At 46.1% G+C, this 22,020-nt stretch overlaps 1 protein-coding gene across 4 annotated transcripts in view; it reads right to left on the bottom strand.

Annotated features, from left to right (window-relative positions):
• SLC2A9 (solute carrier family 2 member 9) overlaps positions 1 to 22,020 on the bottom strand; it is a 213,318-nt gene that overhangs the window by 116,544 nt on the left and 74,754 nt on the right. For all 4 annotated transcript variants that reach the window (XM_067036383.1, XM_067036384.1, XM_067036386.1 and 1 more), the window contains one exon: positions 3,613 to 3,745. In XM_067036383.1, the coding sequence (XP_066892484.1) occupies positions 3,613 to 3,745 (133 nt within the window). The remainder of the gene's footprint in view (positions 1 to 3,612; positions 3,746 to 22,020) is intronic.

Here is a 22,020-nt window from a genome sequence, read left to right as displayed (position 1 = left end):
GGCTGGAACGTAACCCCTTGCCACTCTGAACTGGGGGTGGGGAGGATGGGAAAGCCGGAAAGGGGAGTGTGATATGGATTGTATGCATTGATGGCCTCCATTCATTGCTTCTCTACATTTATGTCCTTTGTGCTGTAACTGTGTAGCCCCTCTCACTCTGACTCTTGACCTGGGGCTTGACCATGTGACTTTGTCCAATAGTATTTTAGCTGATTCAAAGCTTGAAAAACTGCTTGTGTTTTTCGCTTCCTTTCTGGGACCTCTGTGCTTGCTGTGAGAATATGCCTGAGCTAGCCTGCTGGAGGATGAGGTACATGGAACAGAGCTGAGCCATCCTGGATCAACTGGCTGACCACCAGATATGTGAGAGAGCTTCTGCTAAGACAAGAAGAGTTGCAAGGGCAAGCCTTATCAAGATTAACAGAGTAACTGCCATCATCTTCAGCCAGTGAATTCCGAGGTGGTTTGTTATGCAGCATTACTATGGTAATAGCTAACTGCTACAGGGTCCTTTCTACCAAATTACCAACAGACTGGGCAAGGTGTATCTCCCATGGTGCCGAACAAGGTGGTAGGTAATAGAGTGTGTTTTATTTATTCTCATAGGTTCCAGAGCAAGACTTTCAGAGTTCAAATCCCAGTGCTGCCATTTGCTAGCTTTGTGTCTTTGGTTATCTTGTCCTCAGTTTTGGGGTTTTTTTTTGTCTTAAATTGGAAATAATAATGTGATCTACCTTCCTTGGCTGTTGTGAGGGTTTAACAATCTAACACATGTGAAGTGCTTAGAATGAAATGTCCTCAGTGCAGATGAGCATTGAGGAGTGTGTCTGCCTCCCTTAACTAGACGCCCCCTTCACCTCCCGGAGGGCTGGAAGACCACCTTATACTTCCCTCTCCCCACCACCTGGCAGAGCATCCAGCACAGTAAATATCCATTGTTTGCTGAATGCCTGGAGTGAACTTAGCACTTTTATTAGTATAGATGCAGGTTTCAATGTTCTATTTCAACCTAAGGCCAACATCTTTGTTCTTTTTATAAAGTGTACATGTAATATTTATCATTTTTTACAACTGGCCTTCTCTCTCACTCCCTGTTGTGCTACGAAATAAATCTTTTAAACTTTCTTTGCTGTCTGGCATTTGTATGCACTGCCCATTCTGACTGTACTTAATTGGAGCGTTTCCCAGGGTTTCCTCCCCAGTGGAGCCAGATGGGCTTCCTCACATGCCAGGACATCGAGCTGGAGGAACTGCTGTCTTCTAACAACCTATAATCCAGTTGCTTTTGGAAATCAGATCCCATTGGCTCTTTCTCAACTGCCTTCATTTTACTCCAGAGCCTCCAACCACCTGACCATCAGCCTTCTTCCCTGAAGCCGGGCTTTTGGATAGTTTGCCTTCCCAAGGGCCCCATGGGAAGCCCCGTAGGCCACTACTCACTTGTGTCCCTCTGTGCGTGAGGGTGGTGGAAGGGGAATCACCCCTGGGTTCTAGTCCTTCTTTTGTTACTTACTGGCTGTGAGATGGGGGAGGAGCTATTAACCAGGGTTCCCTGTGGGCTTCTGGGGGAGGGGGCTCAAGTCCCATCCCCACCTCCATGCTCCACAAATTTTGTGTATTTGGGCGTCTACCGAAGAAAGATCTGTCCTTTCCATCAATTTTTAAAGGCCTCTAGAAACCAGAAACCATATAACCACAGCCCTGGACAAGTCATTTCACCCCTGTAATCCTCTGTTTCTTCATCCAAAAAGCGAAAGTAATGATAATGTTCTCTGATTTCATGTTATAGAAATGTCATAAATGAAGAAATAGATCTGAACCACAAACTGCTGGACAGACATAGGCAATTATTAATATTTCATTATGACACGTCAATTCAGAAAATACTTAGGTTGTTCGGATTTTAAAAGATGTTGCACAAATTATAGTGAGCTAAGGACTACATATAATTCTCAGTTTTTTCTTGGATGTGGACATTTGGGAAATTTAGATTAGAGGACAGGATATGGATAATAAGAAACTGGACAGAGTCCTCAGTATTAAGGACAGCAGGTAATACTGTGGACCACATAGATATAGATATCATCTAATTTAATCCTTACAACAAGCCCATGGGGGAGGCTTATATCATTTCCTTTTTACAGATGAGGATTCTGAGAATCAGAATGGTGAAAAGAATTGGTCAAGGTCAGACTGAAGAGCTGGGAAGTGAAGGCAGCACTAGTTATTCCCAGCCCTCATGCTGAACCTCGGTGCTGTCAACTAAGTCTTGTTTTATAAAACGAAAAGAATGGGGATGCTATTGTTCATTCTACATTGTCTGTCTCCAGGCAAAATGATTTTGCCTTTTCCAGGCTGTAGAAATGTCTCTGATTCTGAAAGTTGTACTTTGAATCTGGCTCAAAAAGCTACACAAGATGACTGCCAAGCCCCATGTGGGCCTCATGCTTCCCTCCTGTAAAATGGGTATATGTCTGTTCCCTTGCAGGGCTAATGGGAATGGTCCAGTGGGTCTTGTTGCAGAGGCCCCATGCTGGCGTGATGTGAGGGCTCATTCTGTGCTTGTATGTTCCCTTTCCTTGCATGTGAATGTTAAGATGGGAAAGTTGATCAGTGAGGAAGAGGGGAGCTGAGAGAGGGCCGGCATAGACTTAAACCACTAAGAAATACGCAGCATCTCTGGGGTTGGGACAAACCGAGAGGTGACCATGGAGAGACACTGAGCAGAGGTGAGCAGACCTGGGCTTTCTCCTACTCTGTCCTGGCTTTTCCAGGCTCCCTGTTGCTAACCGTAAAATTGTCACTTGCTATCTGGTTCTACAAGGATTAAGTCACTAGCCACTGCAGTCGCTGACCTTCAACACTCCCTGAAAGGAGTTCAGGGCAAGGATCAGGAATGACGCACTCTGTGCTCTCAGAAAAACTGGCAGAACAGGCCTTCAGACAGATATTTTCAGAAGATTTTGAGCTGAAATTTCTTGCATATCCTCATATCTACAAAAGCACTAAAATCGGGCTTCCCTGGTGGTGCAGTGGTTGAGAGTCCGCCTGCTGATGCAGGGGTCACGGGTTCGTGCCCCGGTCCGGGAAGATCCCACGTGCCGCGGAGCGGCTGGGCCCGTGAGCCATGGCTGCTGAGCCTGCGCGTCCGGAGCCTGTGCTCTGCAACGGGAGAGGCCACAACAGTGAGAGGCCCACATACCGCAAAAAAAAAAAAAAAAAAAAAGCACTAAAATCATTAACGGTGACATCTGCTCGTGACCAGCAGCAGCCTTCTGCCAAAATGTGTGCTTGACTGTACGTACCCCTTTCACTGAAATCATATATACTGACACGCCCACACTTCTTCGGGGCGGTCCCTCAGAGCTATCTGAGATGCTGTCTCCCAGGCCATAGTCCTCATTTTGCCCCAAATAAAACTTAACCCACAACTCCCATGTTGTGCATTTTTTTCAGTTGACACTTTGATCTGTGTCCCCACTCTGGGCCACCCATAGCAGGCTGCTGAGAGGATGAAACGGGATAGGGTGTCCTAGGGCACCCAGCATGCCCTGCAGCGCTGACCCCTGTGAAGAGGCCAGAGCCACATGGACCAGACAAAGCAGCCCCTACCTTTCTCAGCTCCAGCCTGGTCGTGCTTCTCAAAGATCAGGTAGCGTGGGCTCTCGGGGAGAAAGGGCAGGCTCACCAGCTGGACCAAGACGGGGATGGCAATCACTCCAAACAGGTACGGCCAGGTGCTCTCCTGAAGGGAGAAGAGGGGGCCGGTGAATGATGAGGACCTCAGTCATTATCTGGGGGCTAGGCCCCTGGGCCAGGCAGCTTCTGCTGTCTGCACAGGGTCCCTCTGCACAGTGTGAGCCCCAGGAACAAAGGCTGGGGAGGGACTGGACACTGGTTTTGTTAGGGAACCATTGACTGAAACCGCCTGCCTTGGCCAGGCATGATAATAACCGCTTGCATGAGTTGTCTCACAACAGGAGGTCCTAAAACTAAATGGGAGAATTTGGGAGGGGCCCAAAGGAGGGAGGAGATGCCAGCCCATAATAAGTCCTGCCAACCTTCCAGAAACCCTCACGCTGGAATCCATCTTGGCTGAGAGATGCGTACACCGCCAGGAAGGGCCCTGAGTCAGACCAAGTATGGGCACAAGCAAGATGATGATTGGCCAGAGACAACCTGGAAGCCAACCCCATTACCCTAAACCCTGAGACTGCGACACAGGTGGCAGAGCAGTCCTCCTGGTTTCCCTTACCCTGCTGCTCTCTGCCCGGGCGCCCCTTCCCAATAAAGTCTTTTGCCTTGTCAGCACGTGTGTCTCCTTGGACAATTCATTTCCGAGTATTAGACAAGAGCCCACTTTCGGGCCCTGGCAGGGGTCCCCCTTCTGGGAACAGTTTAGCACCAGGCCCACGTGTTTGGTGTCTCCATGCAGGAGGTCGGTGAATCCTCAGAGCCACCTGACAGGTGGTTGGTTACCTGCAGGGTGACTCCGAGAAGGTGCGGTTCAGAGGCCCCTGGGGCATCAAGTCTGGTCTGAAGGGGCTCAGCTGTTTCCTGGTTGTGTGGCCTTGGAAACATTCTCACGGCCCCTTGGAATCCCCTTCTCCTCACCTGGGGAATGGGGACAGCCACAGGCACCCCTCAGGCAGTCGTGAGGGTGGGATCAGATGATGCTTTCACGGTGAGGCCTGGCACCCAGTAGGTACACACACACACACCACATATATATAAAAGCTAAAACTTCCCTACATGGTATCCTCTTAAAGGGCTAAATAGCATAAATAATAGTCCCCTATGAGGTTTTTTTTTTTTTTTTTTTTTTTCCGGTACGCGCGGGCCTCTCACTGTTGTGGCCTCTCCCGTTGCGGAGCACAGGATCCGGACGCGCAGGCGCAGCGGCCATGGCTCACGGGCCCAGCCGCTCCGCGGCACGTGGGATCCTCCCAGACCGGGGCACGAACCCGCGCCACCTGCACCGGCAGGCGGACTCCCAACCACCGCGCCACCAGGGAAGCCCTATGAGGTATTATTATAATTTGCAGTCTATAGAAGAGAAAAATGAGACCCACAAAGACTAAGTAGCTGAGGCAAGCTCACATGAGAAATTGGGGGACAGAGTTGAAGAAGAGCATGTCTCTTCTCTGTGCATGGGGCTCTTTTTGTGACATTTTTCCTGATACCACGTGGTTCTCCGCGCGAAGCAATACCCTTCGCCTTCCCTCGTAGCAGCTGCTAGCTAAATAGTGAATTTATATGCAGATGATATTAGGCTGAACCAGTCCTGCTCCTCTGTAGAAGGTTCTGTACAGAGCTCATCAGAGATCACTCGAGCTCAGCTCCAGTGGCTCATGCTGTTACCAAAACGGATTCCACCAGGGTGAGGTGCAGGTCCATGCATCAGCCATTCAGCGGGGGAGAAACAGTCACCTTCCGAAGGGATGCTTTGTAAAAGGGTTGAATGCACCTTGCTCGTTACTTGTCACAAGCTGGGTCTCACAAGGGAAACAGCACCAGTCAATGAACGTCCATGGAACCCATGACCTCGATGTCCCCACAACCACCTTCCAGAGGGGGGACCCTGCTGGCTGCAGCGAACAGAGCCCTGGGGTGGGGACCATGTCCCCAGCTGTGTCTGCACCACACTACACCACCTTATGCTGGGTCAGTCTCTCACCATCTCCACTCCAGATCCTGCAGAAGTCAACACCACCCGACCCCACAAGGTACAATCCAGACGCTAAGACGCTCAGGTCATTGCAGCAAATGTGTTGTTCTAAAATTGCTGTTTCAGGTACAGTAAGACCCCTGCATACGAACCTTCAAGTTGCGAACTTTCAAAGATGCGAACGTGTGTTTGCACGTCCTATCACGTAAGTTAGTTCACGTGTCTGGCGTACGTTGTCACCTGTGTGCATCCTCTACAAGTGACTGTGCTTCTGTGTGCTTTACTGTACAGTACTGTATAGAGTACAGTAGTACAGTATCTTTATTTCAAGCCCAGGATGTCTGGAAGCAAGCGTAAAAGCAGCGGTGATATAACTGGTACAGTGTAACCAATTGTGTTAGTTGGATCCCTAGGCTAACTTTGTTGGACTTATGAACAAATTGGACTTATGAACATGCTCTCGGGATGGAACTTGTTCGTATGTAGGGGACTTACTGTACATATTCATGGTCTGACTCTGACTTCAACAACAAAAGACACCTCAAGAACATTGTTGTATGATAACCCTTGCATTTTCCTGTCTTAGAAATAATACTGAAATTACCCTGCCAGGGCATAACACTCACCTCTCAGAAAGTTGTCCCAAGTGCCACACGTGAGTGAAGTGACCTGTGCAGGGTCACCTTTCAAGAAATGCCAGCTACCTACCCGCTTCCTACAACATGTTTCTGCTTTTCAAAGGGTTTGAGTGCCTTCTGTTTCGCTTGGTTCTCGAGCAATCTTATGGGAAAGTAAGGTCGGTAGCTATTATTCCCATTTTACAGATAAGGAAACTGAGGCTGGAGAGGTGGAGAGAGGGGTTAAAAGTCCTGCAGCAAAATTTTCCATGAAATCAACTTTGTCCCTTCCTCATTTTAGAGAGTGAAATCCATGCAATGTTTAAAGGTTGTTGACCTGCAGAGTGCCTCCCCGGGCCAACCTACAGTGACAGGCTGACACTGAGCACATGTGAATTTGCTGAGTGCTTCATACAGAGTGACTCGATTTCACCCTCACAACACCCCTGCCTTCATTCCCATTTGACAGATGAGAAAACAAAGGCACCAAGAAGTTAAGTAATGCATTCATAGTCATGCATCTTGTAAATGGCAGAGTGGTACACCCACCCCAGGCAGTGTGGTACCCAGCTCTGTGCTCTTAACCTAAGCATTCCAATTTCTCTGACAATATGTTTATAGAGATCACTGATCTCTTTCCTGAGGGAATTAGGTAACCAGCATTCTTTTCTAAATAATACTGCCTGAACTTGGAGCCCATTATGAATCCCTTCATCAGGCTCCTGTGTTCTAGCGGAATCATCCTGGTTTCTGGGTCTCATTGTTCAGATCCATTCATACCACGGCTTCGTCTGTCACCTCCTTCTACAAATCCTCTTTGTGGCTCACCTGTGATCAGATCAGTGTCCTCCAAATGGAGCTCAAGAAAGGAAGACAAAGAAATGTGGTTTGTTCTAAGGCTCACAGAAGCACAAGGACGCCCTATGATTTGGACTTTCCTATTGATGACCTGGATTCTGGGGATATGGAAGGTGTGACTGCCAGTGGTCGGGTACCAGCCTAGTTACCAATGAGCTCCAAGACTTTGGGTCACAAATTTGGGCCATAACCTTGGGCCTTTCACAGCCCCACTCAGCTTCAGAGTTAGACACAAGTTCAGTTCTGGTTCTTCTACTTACTAGCTCTGGGGCCTTAAGCAAATTACTTGTTCTCTCTGGAATCGCATGAGAAGAGTAATTAACACTTGTTTTGCAGGGTTGCTGTGAGGTTGACAGCTGCGATATCCTAGCACGGGCCTGGTACATGATTGGGAGCCGAGAGATGTTGCTTGTTTTTTCCCTTTGCTGTGGTCCCGAGCCAACACAAGTTGCCCATCCTAATTGAAGAGTGTGTCTGCAATTAGATCTGCTACCCTGAGCCTGTGACTTCGTGTCTGGACTGAGTGTATGAAACTCACCTTTCAGACACGAGCGGGAAGTCTAGGAGTTAAAGGCCAGCTTACCCACAATCCGGCGCTCCCATCTAATTTCATCAGCCACTGTCCCTCCTCCTTGGGTGCTCTGTCCCCCTTGGAGTCTCTGTCAGCTATCTGGTGCCCCTTCCCTGGACACGGACACCCCTGGTGGCTCTTTGCTGAACCCACCAATGAACAAGCATGGCACCCCTCCCTCTCGGGTGCTGCTTCCTCATCTAGAAGATGCTAGGCTGCACCTATGTGCATGCTCCCATCCCCTCTGCCTCTGAGTACCCTCCATTCTCTGCACACCAAGGATATGGGGCTGGATTTTCAAAGCAATGCTAACATCTCATTGCCTTAACTCGTTCATGTTGTCATTCACTCAATCTGTGGCACTCTGACTGCTTCCAAATGTGCCTAGCTCTCTCTCAGTCTTCTTATTTTTATTTTATTTATTTATTTTTATTTTTATTGTTTTGCGGTACGCGGGCCTCTCACTGTTGTGGCCTCTCCCGTTGCGGAGCACAGGCTCCGGATGCGCAGGCTCAGTGGCCATGGCTCACAGGCCCAACCGCTCCGCGGCATGTGGGATCCTCCCGGACCGGGGCACAAACCCGTGTGCGCTGCATTGGCAGGCGGATTCTCAACCACTGCGCCACCAGGGAAGCCCCTTATTTTTATTTGTGCACTGGCCATTTGCTCTACCTGGAACAGTGTCTCCCTTCCCTACCACCTGGCTACCTAATTGTCCCCTTATCCTTAAGGTGGATACCACCCTCTCCAGAAAGGCTTCCCTGGGCGTCCCCTGCTGCCTTAAGGCTGCTCTGGTGGTCTTTCCACCCTTGGGCTTTCTGCACGGACCGCCACTGTCGGTGGTCTCTTCCATCTGCCCCTCTAGCAGCGAGCTCCTTGCAGGCAGGGACTTTGCCTGTCTCATCTCTGTGAGGTCTGGTGTACTGTGGCTCCTCAATAAATATTGGTTGATTTGAGTTAGTCAGAATTATATGGCTATATGAGGTAGAAATTACGGATGCAAGTCTCCTGGAGTGGTCCGAGGAGAAGTGAGGAGCACCTGAATTTAGGGGCAGTGGTTGGGGAGGGAGAGGCATTGCATCAGTTGGAGACCTGGTGGGAGACGCACAGGACCAGTAGGGGGTGCGAAGAAGCCAGGATAGGTGAGGGTTACCGGAGAGGCATCTCTGGGAAAGCGCTAGGACTCCTCCCCCAGCAATCCACCTCTGCTGCTGCTCCCATGCTTCATATGCATCTCAGCCCCAGAGGCCTCTCCCCCCAACCCTGCCTGCCTAAAACCCATCTAAAATAGCCTTCCTCGCCACCCTCCCCCTCCTTCCTGCTTTGTTCTGCTTCACAGCATTCGTTACTGACTGACTTCAAATACGTATCTGCCTCTGATCTGTGTCCTTCACCAAAATGCAAGTTCATGAGGCCAGAGGTCCTTGTCTGTTTTGTTCACTGCTGGATAGAGCCTAGAACAGTGCCAGGCACACAGTAGGTGTTCAGTAAATGTTTGTTGAACGAATGAATACATCACCAATAGAAAGTCCAAATGGGGGCCTGGGCTCCTGCAGGCTGCAGACACTAGAGGGCACCCGACCACAGGCTGGATCTGGGCGAAGCGCCACGGAGTGCCCCAGACTTTGTGCTCGGGTCTTGGGCGTTAGCTCCCTGTCAAGTTAGAGTCCTGGGCTGCACTGCTTTGGTTACAGACATACAGGGCGATATGAGCAAGGGTCTGGGCCAGACTCCCTGGCTAGTGGGTGGCCATGGGCAAGTTCTCCAACTTCCTGTGGGACTCGGTTTGCTCATCTGCAAAACGGGTATAATAATAGCAGTCAGGTCCTAGAGGATTGTTGTGTGTTGTGGGGATCACATCAGACAATGCCAGTGAAGAGCTTAGCATGGTTCCTGAAACAGGACAACTCCTTTGGAAATGGGGGTGGAGCTTTTACCCATTTATTCAATAACATCTTCTGCGAGTCTTCTGGGTAAAGAGTACATGCTCCAAGGATGACAGGTGAATAGGGCACGCCTGTCCTCACAGAGAGGAAGGGAAGGACTCAGCAGTGTGCTTGAGGGTCTCACATATGATAACACATTCGTAATGCCTCCCCAGGTTTAAATCATGTCCAAGATCACCGGCCAGATAGCTATGGGCAAGGTTTCCCCCCTGAGTCTCCATTTTCCAACCTGTAAAATGGGATGATGACAGAACCTACTTCCCAGGTTTAGACTAAATTTAAGTGCGATGATGTGGATGAAACTCACTGCTTGCAAATTCTAGGCCTCCTGCTCCACCCTTTCATCTCCTTTTCTGCTGTGTGAATGAAGGATCATCCCTGGCCCCCACAGTCTCCAAATGGGGGGACTGGGGCTCAGAGGCACTGAGTGACTTGCACTAGACAGTCGGGCAAATCAAAGATCAGGATGGGATTGAGCTGCCATCTTGGAGGCTCAGCCTCCTGCCGTCACTTCAGATCTTACCTGTAAGGTTCCCCCCATCCCAGGGTGGTGAGGGGCCTGCATGAGATAGCTCAGAACCTATTTCCAAGAGAGAGTGGCCGCTACAGGATGCACTGGATGGGGCTGGGCTGGGTGGCCAGGGGCTGAGGGTACTGTCCTCCTCAGCAGCCGTGCAGCCCAGAGTCAGGCACTGAATATCCCTGAGACTTGCTCTCCTCATCTGAGAAATGGGTCTAATGATGACAGTGCCCCCAGGGAGAATGAGCCATTGCACAAAGAGCGCTGGAGGCTGCAGGTGTTGTAATCTCTTTGGACACCTGTACAGCAATATGTAGATCACAAGGCATTTCAGATCCATCTTGTCTTTCCAACAGCCTCATGAGATGGGGATGATGATAAAATGGCCAAGGAGGTGATAAGGGTGTACCTTTGCTGTTCAGAAGCATTTGTGTGAAGAGAACATGTTATACTGGACCACAGACAGTAAGACCTGGCTGTGGGCAGGGAGCATTTTGTTATAAGCACTTCTGTTGAGCTGGGTTCTGCCCAAGAAAGGCCAAGGCCAAAACAGCAGGGATTCTAGCACCCTGCATTCAAATCCCAGCTTTGCAAGCTCGCTACCTGTGTGACCTTGAGCACATTTGTAAATCTCTCTCTGCCTCCGTGTCCTCATCTGTGAAATGGGGATGATCCCGATGGTACCTAATCCATAGGGTGGTTGCATGGATTCCATGAGTTAACGTGTGGAAGAGGCCCACAGTAAATGTGAACTTTTGGAGCTCAGGGCCCAGGTCTGACGATGCAATGACCCTGCTCTCTGCCTGACATTTGCTGAATTGTTCTGCCTTCAAGGTTTCCCTCTGAGGCATACCAGTCTGGCTGCTGGGGCCATGTGAGTCACAGGGCAGCACACTTAGGACCAAGCAAACCTCCAGAGCCACCCATCTCTTCCTTCTTGGGGCTCAGGAAATTCTCTTTATCCAACACCCACTCCAGGCTGCCTACTCAGAGGGCAGCTGGGCCAATCGTTTTCCCCTGAAGCTGTCTCAAAGACAGGATGGCAAAGTTCAGGCAAGCTTCAGAGACTGTCTTTAAAAATTCCAGATGACATGGCTTCAAGATCAATTAAATGTACCTTTGTATCCCTTCAACCTTCCTTGCCTGCCAACTGAGATACGGGCCGAGCTGAAGTGCCCCCAGCCCAGGGGCACACGCCACCCATGGCTTTAGCCATCACACAGCAGCTGGAGCAGACAGGAGCCTTGGAGTGACTTCTACGTAGGCCCCTCCTTTTAGGGATGAGGAGCTCGAGGTCAGGAGAGGGGACAGCCCAAAGCCACAGCACAGTACTCGGTGGCCTTGCTTACCCTCACATGTCACAGCTGATGAGCATGGGGGTTTGTTTGTGCTCTCAGGAGCAAAAAAAAAGCATTAGAAAATTCATGAATTGGGGTTTTCTTTATCATTCCAAGGTCAAGGAAAGTTTGTGCATTCCCTCCACACCTAGGGAGCATCTCAGTGTCACAGACCCCTCCGTCAGATCTATGATGATACAGAGAACTGAGACCTCTGACCTCTGTTCTTGGGAAAGATTATCACGTGGATGACCACTTGACTCTGTAGCAGAGCAAAGCAAGTCTCTTAAGAGAGGACTATCATTTGAGGAAGACTGAGGTAGGAACAGCTAACTCTAAGGTTCACAGGAAAGAGGTGATGCGGTGAGGGGTCCAGCATATGCCTTAGACGGAGTGAAGCCAAATGGAGCTAATATTTAGAGAGTGAGTCCTAAGAGCTGTAAGTGTATCGTTGCATCTGATTCTCACAAGAACTCAGTGAGCTGTGCATACTTACTGCCATTTTACTAACAAAGATGCACAGAGGTTAGCTCTGTCTAAAGCCACAGAGCTAGTAGGTAGTAGAGCCAGGATCCTAACCCAGGCATTGGTCCCAGGGTTCTTGCTCGGAATCACTCTCCCTGGAGTTCTCAAAACTGAGTAGGCATCAGATTCCCCGGTGGGGGAGCTTGTTAAGACACAGATTGCTAAGTCGCACCCCCAGAGTTTCAGGTTCAGCAGGCATTGGTCGGGGGCACAGATCACACTTTAAGGATCTCTGCACGGTAGCCCTCTGACTACAGCTGGAAGTTGGTCACTAAATCAACCTTAAAAATTGCAATTTTCGGACATTAGCTCTAACACTTGATAGATGCCAGAGCCCTTCCCACGCAGAACAGAATTCTTTTTCCTACTGTTGGAGAGGAAGACTCAATTATAGCCCACACAGGGAGCTAACAGGACTCACACTGTCCCACTGGAAAGGCTGAATTATCTAAAAGAGAAAATTCAGAGCTCGGAAGGTCGTCTGAAGGAGATCGGACACCACCCTGTGAGGACCTCTGAAGTGGCAGCAAGGATGCGGAGGTGACAGTCTCTAATCTTTTTTTTTTTTTTTCCTATTTCCCATCAAAGGAAATTCATCGTGTGGCTGCTCCCGACCCACCAGCATGTTTTCTCCGGCTATAGAAAACATCTGAGGCGTGCCCCAAATGAGATTCTTCATTTCAAAGAGAAAAGATGTGATTTCTAAGTCACTGGAGAAATAAAGAAGATTCTCACCAGGTGAAAGTGGTGTTGGGCTGTTTGGATGCACTTTAACGTGGATGAATACGTGTCTTATATTTTTATAAAAATCAAACGGAGTTTTCTTCCTGGGCTTGAATGAAGGACAGAGAGTTCAAGATGAAAAGCTCACAGAAAAGAAGTGTTCTCACGCAATCAGGGGCTGGGGCCACATGAGAAAAATATGAGACCGAAGAGGACTGGCCTGCCTGACTTCCTATGCCAGGACTCTAAACTTTGGGGATGCCCCCCTGGGCTCCCCATCTGCAAGTCCGGCTCTGCACGTCCTACAGCACAGAGGTCATGGCTTCAAAGCCAGGAAGCTCAGGCTCCAACCAGGCTCCACTGCCTTCTTGCTGTAGCCATTTGGGGTAATTATGAAACCTCTCTGAGACTGAACCTTTAATCTCTAACATAGAAGTAATAATATTTATTTCCAAGGGCTGCTACATGAATTAAATGAGATATTGGCTGACATCTATTTACCACCAGCTCCAGGTACTGTTCCAAATGCTTGACATCTGTTTCCTTCTTCAAGCCTTACAAGAAAACCCCCATGAGACAGGTGCCATTGTAATCTCATTGGTAGGTAAGGAAACGGCTAAGAGAGGTTCAGAAACTTTACTCAAAGTCCCACAGCGCGTGGTGGTGGGGCTGGAAGGCAGACCCAGGCAGTCTGGCACCAGAACCCACATGCCCGTGACTCGATGCTGCAGCTACAACTGGGCTGGCTCTGTGCCCTGCCCTTTGGAGTTCATTTGTCTATGATAGAATCACATTTTCTCACCTCTTTTTCATCTCGTGTGAAATTTTTCTGGTATGATATCCTTAGCTTTTTGTAGATTAACAATAATTGTTGTGATGACATCACAATCATTTTGTAATCCCAATTCTCTGTGTTACAATGTGCCAAGAAAAAGCCACCGTCCTTGAGCAAACACTTAACATGTTCCCCAAAGGAGGAATTTATGGATTACTTTCTCTTTACACAGCAAAATAAAACTGGCAGTGAGTGACAAGAGCAAAGTCACATCTGTTTGGGAATTGAAAACATTATTCTAATTAATTGTTCCCAATATGGAATCAAAATGACAAATTATTTAGAAAAATAACATTGAGAAAGTGGCATACTAAAATTTTGGGAATGTTGGCAAATCTATGTTCAAGGAAAAAAATGTATGAATAATAATGAAAAAGCAGAAATTAAAATTGGAAAGCAATAAAATGGATTACAGAGTTTAGTCTTTCAAAAAGCAAAATTAGAGGCAACCATTTGGATATGTTATTTAAAAAGGGAGAGAGCAGGGAGTTCCCTGGTGATCTAGTGGTTAGGATTCAGTGCTTTCACTTCCGTGGCCTGGGTTCAATCCCTGGTCGGGGAAATGAGATCCCACAAGCCCTGCAGTGTGGTCAAAAAAACAGAAAAAAAAAAAAAAAAGAGAGAGAGAGAAAGCAAAATCAAATTAAGTCAGGAGAGCAGATATAAAGAACAGACATGAGGATGTTAAAACTTATATAGTTGTATGTATATTTGTGTGCATATCTGAATGTTTCAATGAAGTGAGTGATTTTATTGAAAAGGCAGCAATTTTTAAAACTGACTCAAAAGAGATTAGATTGTTAGTTAAAGAAGAAACTGATAAAATATCCTCCAATAATTTCTTCCTGAAAAAACTACGTCGAGATGGTTTCACTAGTGAGGTCTTTTGATACTTTTATTACTAACTAATGTTATATAGTATCATCTAGAATGAGTAAAAGATGAAAAGAGATTAAAATATAAATTAAGCATTAAAACTCTAGACAAATCTCATCTCTGGATAAAAGTATATAAATCTAAACAAGAAACCAATGGATCAAATTTTACAACATATAAAAAGAATATTCCACAGTGACCAATAAAGATAAATCCCAGGGATGTGAGGATGGTTTAATACAAGGCATTCTAATAATATAACATATCCAATAATTGATTGTCAGGTAACAAAAAAGTATCAGTAGCCTAATAAAAACTAGAAGATATTTTCCACATTGCTGATATAAATACTAAAATGAGATACATAATTCCTTACCAAGATAAGTACTAGTCCATTTTAAATTGATAAGAATTAATATACTTAAATTAATAGTGAAACACAATAGATGTTCCAAATAAATCAGGAAAAAACAAAGATTTCCACTGCAATCAACATTATTAACATATCCTGGCTGATGCAATAAGACATGAATGTCAGTAAAAAGAAAGAAAGGATATAACCATTAGAAAGGAGGGGACAGAATTATCAGTCTTTGCAGATGCTATCAGTAATCACTCATTTGAATTGTCTAGATAAGCAACACATAAACAGACAAAAACTGTGTAAGAAGGCAAAAGAGAGTTCCAGATTAATGTATACAATCAGTAGCTTTCCCATATTTTGTTGACAACCAAAAACATAAGGGAAGAAACCTTCAGTAGCAGCAACAAGAAAGAAAATAACTATAATTAATAAGAAAATTAGTTCCTATTGCTTAGTTAGAAATACAGAAGCAATCAAAACAGCTGAGTGATACAAAAGACAATCTAGATGAAGAGGGAGGCATATGTTTCTCAATGGAAATAACGAATTATGAAAAACAATCTTAAATGGGTTCAAACTAATGAATCAGTTTAACACAATTCCAATCAGAATTTCAATGACTTTTTGTGTTGAAAAATGAGGAAACAGTTTTAAAGTTCCCATGGGAGAATATACAAGTGAATGCTTCCAGCACAGTTTTGAAAATGAACACTGGTGGGGACAGTAGTAAACATATAACAGTTACAATGATGAAAACAATGAAGTATGGGCACTAGAATAGAAATATAAAAGGAACAAAGTGGATGGCCCAGAAGCAGAAACTCACATATATTGTGAATTTAATGTGTGGTAAAAGAAACCTCAAATATCAATGTGTGAAAGGTTTGGATTAAAGAATAGTTTAGGAAAAAATGGTAAGAGAGGCAGGAAAAAGATAAATTTAAATGCTTTACACCATATTCTACAATAACTCAAAAGATTTTAAGAATTAAATGTAAAAACTGATACCATAGACAAACTGCAAATAAATACAGATGAAAATTCATTGTATTCCTAAGAGAAGAAGACATTCCTAAGCTAAAAACCAGTGGAAGAAAGCTCAAAGGAAAAGCAAGACTTTGTTACATAAAAAAAAATTTTTATAATACACACATTGAAAATAAAAAGGAAATTAAACATAAAAAAACCCAAGCCATAAAAATATTTGCACAGTGGGACTTCCCTGGTGGAGCGGTGGTTGAGAGTACGCCTGCCAATGCAGGGGACACGGGTTCAATCCTGGGTCTGGGAAGATCCCACATGCCGCAGAGCAACTAAGCCCGTGCACCACAACTACTGAGCCTGTGCTCTACAGCCTGCAAGCCACAGCTACTGAGCCTGTGCTCTAGAGTCCATGAGCCACAACTAGTGAGCCCACGTGCCACAACTACTGAAGCCCGTGCACCTAGAGCCCGTGCTCCGCAACAAGAGAAGCCACCACAATGAGAAGCCCGCACACTGCAACGAAGAGTAGCCCACGCTCGCCGCAACTAGAGAAAGCCCGCATGCAGCAACAAAGACCCAACGCAGACTAAAATAAATAAATAAATAAATATTTGCACAAATATATCAAAGGGTTAATATTCTTTTTTAAAATTTAATTTATTTTTAATACATCAGGTTCTTATTAGTTATCCATTTTATACATATTAGTGTATACATGTCAATCCCACTCTCCCAATTCATCACATACACACCCACACCCCCACTGCTTTCCCCCCTTGGTGTCCGTACATTTGTTCTCTACATCTGTGTCTCAACTTCTGCCCTGCAAGCCAGTTCACCTGTACCATTTTTCTAGGTTCCACATATATGTGTTAATATACAATATTTGTTTTTCTCTTTCTGACTTACTTCGCTCTGTATGACAGTCTCTAGATCCATCCACATCTCTACAAATGACTCAGAGGGTGAATATTCTTAAAAGCAAAATAGGCTGTAAAGTTACTAAGAGAGTCGTTAACTTCCCAATAGACACATAAGCAAAGTATATGAATAGACCATTTACAGAAGACATGTTTGAAAACTAACTAACTTAGTGTGGTGGCCTCCTCGAAGACACCCACATTCTAATCCCTGGAACCTATGTGGCAAAAAAGATGTTTGCAGTTAAAGATCTCCAGATGGGAAGATTATCCTGAATTATCTGGATGGGCCCTAAATGCAATCATAGGTGTTCTTAGAAGAGGGAGGGGTAGACTAAAAATGCTGCCTGCCGTATCAGTAAACAAAGGACGCTGCAGCCCTCTGAGATGGCAGGCACTCCTGACAGTGAGCAAGAAGGGAACGCAGGACGGAAACAAGGACTGCCCGCCATCTAGCAGACATCACGACTGCAGCTTGAGGAAACTCAGGATGAGAAAACACAGGGTACTGGCCCCAGAGAGCTGAGGTGCAGATCGAAGGAATGATTTCAGTGAGCCCACACTCTTTTTTGTTATTTTGCGGTACACGGGCCTCTCACTGTTGTGGCCTCTCCCGTTGCGGAGCACAGGCTCCGGACGTGCCGGCTGAGCGGCCATGGCTCACGGGCCCAGCCGCTCCGCAGCACGTGGGATCTTCCCGGACCGGGACAGGAACCCGTGTCCCCTGCATCGGCAGGTGGACTCTCAACCACTACGCCACCAGGGAAGCCAGGGAAGCTCTGCGCCCAGAGTCTTACATCTTACCATACATAGAAAAGCGCTAAATTCCTTAACTTGAGTTATCTGGTTTTCTTTAATTAACAATAATCTTTTTACGTTCCGACTACCTGCCCTTTGTTGCAAGAACTCCTATATATTGCAGCTCCCCCCTCACCTCCGAGGAGCAGTTTTCTCAGAGTTATTTGAGATGCTGTCTCCTGGGCTTGAAGTCCTAAGAATGTCGGCTAAATAAAACATAACGCTCAACTTTTAGGTTGTGCATTTTTTTTTCAGCTGACAGAGGCAAAGGGAAATTTGACCACAGAAAGAAGAGGAGGAGACAATGTGACCACAGAGGCAGACCTTGGAGCAATGTGGCCACAAGCTGAGGAACGCCAGCAGCCAGCAGGAGCTGGAAGAGACAAAGAACAGAATTCTCCTCCTCAGAAGGGCACAGCCCTTCTGACACCTTGATTTCATCCCAGTGAGACTGGTTTTGAACTCCTGGCATCGAGGAATATGAAAGAATAAATTTCCATCTCTTTTGTGGTGATTTGTTACAGCACCAACAGGAAACTAATGCATTTATGAAATATCCAACCTTGCTAATAAGCAAAGAAACACAAAATAATATTCTAAGGCAATACTATTGTTATATCATTTTTGCCTTTCAAATACCAAAGAGTTATTTAAATGCTCATGGATGACAAAGGCATCTTGTACACTGGTGGTGCAGAAGCAAATTGAGGCAGCCTCTGGAGAAAAATTTGATATGTATGAAAGCCTCAAATTTATATTCTTTGACATACTGTTTTCATTTCTAGGATGCTAAACCACACAAATAGAGATTTGAATAATGTTTTATGTGGAAGATTGTTCATCCTAAGTTTATAAATTCAGTGTTTCAATAATAAACACAATTCAAATGTCCAGCAAATAAAAGAATAATGAAACAAATTATGGTAACTCAAAAAATAGAATAATGTACAATTATTTAAATTATCATGGCAAATAATTTTAATGACTTCTTCACAATATAGTGTTGCAAAATAATCAGCACACAAAAAGTTATAAATGTAATGAACCAAATGTTGTGTTTGTGTGTGTGTAAGTTTATGTGATTAAAAAATAATGGAGGGCTTCCCTGGTGGTGCAGTGGTTGGGGGTCCGCCTGCCGATGCAGGGGACGTGGGTTCGTGCCCTGGTCCGGGAGGATCCCGCGTGCCGCGGAGCGGCTGGGCCCGTGGGCCATGGCCGCTAGGCCTGTGTGCCCAGAGCCTGTGCTCCGCAGTGGGGGAGGCCATGGCAGTGAGAGGCCTGCGTACCGAAAAAAAAAAAAAAAAAAAAAGGAATAAAGCTTTTAAAACTGTTAAGGTGTTTGTCTAGAAATGGTGAGACATAGACATTTTAATGTTTTTATTTACCAGTTTCTTCCAGATAGTGTACAATGGATATGGACGCAACATAATCATAAAAATCAACCAGGGGACCCCCCCGGCGGTCCAGTGGTTAAGACTCCACGCTTCCACTGTAGATGGCGCAGGTTCAATCCCTGGTCAGGGAACTAAGATCCCACATGCCTCACAGCACAGCCAAAAAAAAAAAAAAAAAATCAAACCAGATAACAGAAAGGAGATAAGACCTTTAAGAAAGATATTTGTTTCAGTATTGCTCATGTTAGTGAAAATTCAGGAACAGCAAAGGCATTCTGTAATGGGCAATAGTTACAGTGCACCTTTGTGATAGAATATAATGTAACACTGAAAATGTATCTATGCTATTTTTAAAATGTGTTTACAAAGAATCTAGTGATATAGAGAAATGACTTTGATAGAGTGGTGATTTTTTAAAAGTAAAACACAAAGCTAAGCACAGTATTATCTCTCTTGTATAACAGAGATATAGAAATGTATAAAGAAAGTTATAGACCAAAATACTCAAAGTGTCTGCCTTTCTTAACACTGCAGAATTTCAAGTGGCTTTACTTCCTTTTTCATATTTCCCAAGTGTACCAAGCTGAGCACTAAATATCTGTACAAAAGAACCAACTGGACGTAAGTAGTGTGTAATGCACTGATGAACTCTGAGCTCCAATTCTTTCTTGGCCTGATCCTCATCTGGAATGGATGCTCTCCCAGGCACATGAAACCTTTCACTTATGGCCTCAAGCTCTTCCCAAGTTTTCTCACACTTCTGCCTACAATTTTAATCTCAATTCCTTTCTTCTTTGTCATTGTAGGAGAAATAGCTAATTAATATGTTTTTTGAAATATTCTTTGGCAATACAAAATGTCACATAAATTTTCAACCCCACAGTGTTTTACAATGTGTCTTTGATTAAACTCAAGGCACCAGCATTAATTCTCTCTCTTGCCTTCTGGCATCTGTTCTAAAAGCCTTCTTGCTACTTGCTCCAGCCTCTGGATTTCAAAGCAATTGGCTGCATTGAAGCACAGCTTTTCTCTCTTTATTTAGTTATTCATTTTAGAAGCTCAGTTGTCTCTGTCTTTGAAGATAAATGAAATACAATTAAAACAGAGAAAATGAAATGCTGACACTTAGTGAAATAACTGTGGATCTCACTTGGCTGGAGTATCACAAATCCCCAAAGAGATGAAAGAAAATTTCCCATTTAACATTCTTTCCTGGACCAGAAGCCCCAAATCCATTTTCCCTTAGCATGAATTTGAAAAAAAAAAAGACATTCCTTGAGTTACTCCCACATCCTCATAGCCAGGCCCAAGGCTATCTGAAATAAATCCAACGGGATGGGAAAAAATAACCTAGGGGTACCAATGGCACACCTTCTCAGCTGGCTTGGGGTCAGAATGTGGGCGTGGGTGCTGTGCCCCTTGGCCAGTGTCATGTTTATGAGCCCGGTTGCTGCCAGGAGAGAGGACCCCTGCCTGAGAATCCAGATACCTAACTTCTTGAACATCAGCTCTGCCTCTAAGTTACTCTGTGACTTGGGCAATTCATTTCAGTGAACTTGTCATCTCATCTTTGCAAGGCTGCTTCTCCTCCGGGGCTCCCTACCTTAGCATCAACTACTGGATAAAGATAAACCTCTACAGGCAGGCACAGTCCCCATGAAAATGTATGGAAAGTGGCCCACAGGCTGGACCCAACCCACAGATGAGAGGTTGTTTGTTCACGTAAAGGCCGACTGGTTTCCAATATTTAAAAATAAAGAAATGTGACATAAAAGTCTGGATTTCTAACTTCTCTTGAAAATTGGAAAATCACCTATTGTCGAGTATCTGACAGGGAAATATCCAGTGGTAGCAGCCACCCTCACTGGACAGGGCATGTGTCCCCAGCTGCCATCATCTCCACCAGGCCCCCTCATTTGCCCACCCTTCACTGTACTCACAACACAGGTGTGGCCCTCCTGCCCTTACCTTACCAGTGGCACCTTCTTCTCCCTCTCGGCGCTCTAGTCCCCCTGGGATTTCTGCCTCTGAACAAATGCCAGGGCCTTCACTTATACTGTTCCCTCTGCCTGGAACACACTTTCCACTTCTGCCTCTCTCTCTTCCCACCAGGCCTGGCCTGGGTAAATCCTATCCATCCTCAGGGCATGAGTTTACATGTCATTTCTGCCAGAAAACCAATCCCTGACCCCCTACTCTAGGACAGTGCCCTACCTTTCCCCCATCACACTGATCATTGGTTAATTGTCCTTCCTATGAGCTCCCCAAGGGCAGAGGGTACTCAGAAATCCTCAGTGTATGATCACCAGACACCAGCCCAACACCCATCCTGGAGCAGAAGCTTCCTAAATATTTGCTGCATGAGTGAATAAACTTGAAACCTCTAGGTTTAGTGTACATACACATCAGTAAGACCCGACCTACTGCGGGGAAAAGATGCAGAAGCAAACGGAAGTAACAGCATGGGACAGGCATGCGTACAAGGTGCCCTTCCTGGGGACATGCTGCACAGGGTTATTGTTTGCCGGACATGTTCCCTAGAGGAACTCATGCTGGAGTGGAGCTTGGGGATTTGGGACTTTTCAGCCAGCTTGCAACCCAGGAGGACACTGGCTCACAGAGGTGGGGTGACCTGCCCAAGGCCACACAGTCCGTGCAGACTGTGAGCAAGATAATATTCACGATCAGAGCTGCAGCTCCAGCATCCAACTCCGTGATCAGCAAATGTGCTGAACGCATGAATGGACGAGTGAAGGAAGAGAGAAGACAGAGGTTCAAGAAAGACCTGAGGACTTCCCTGGTTGGCGCGGTGGTTGGGAGTCCGCCTGCCGATGCAGGGGACGCGGGTTCGTGCCCCGGTCCCGGAGGATCCCACATGCCGCGGAGCGGCTGGGCCCGTGAGCCATGGCCGCCGAGCCTGCGCGTCCGGAGCCTGCGCTCCGCAACGGGCGAGGCCACAACGGTGACAGGCCCGCGTACCGGAAAAAAAAAAAAAAAAAAAAAAAAGAAAGACCTGAGATCTGCTATGGACTGAATGTGTCCCCCTCCAATTCATATGTTGAAATCATAACCCCCAAGGATATA

This window comes from Kogia breviceps, chromosome 6 (genome assembly GCF_026419965.1).
Source record: "Kogia breviceps isolate mKogBre1 chromosome 6, mKogBre1 haplotype 1, whole genome shotgun sequence".
In the NCBI taxonomy this organism is placed as follows: domain Eukaryota; kingdom Metazoa; phylum Chordata; class Mammalia; order Artiodactyla; family Physeteridae; genus Kogia; species Kogia breviceps.
This window is presented reverse-complemented; position numbering and strand designations above follow the sequence as displayed.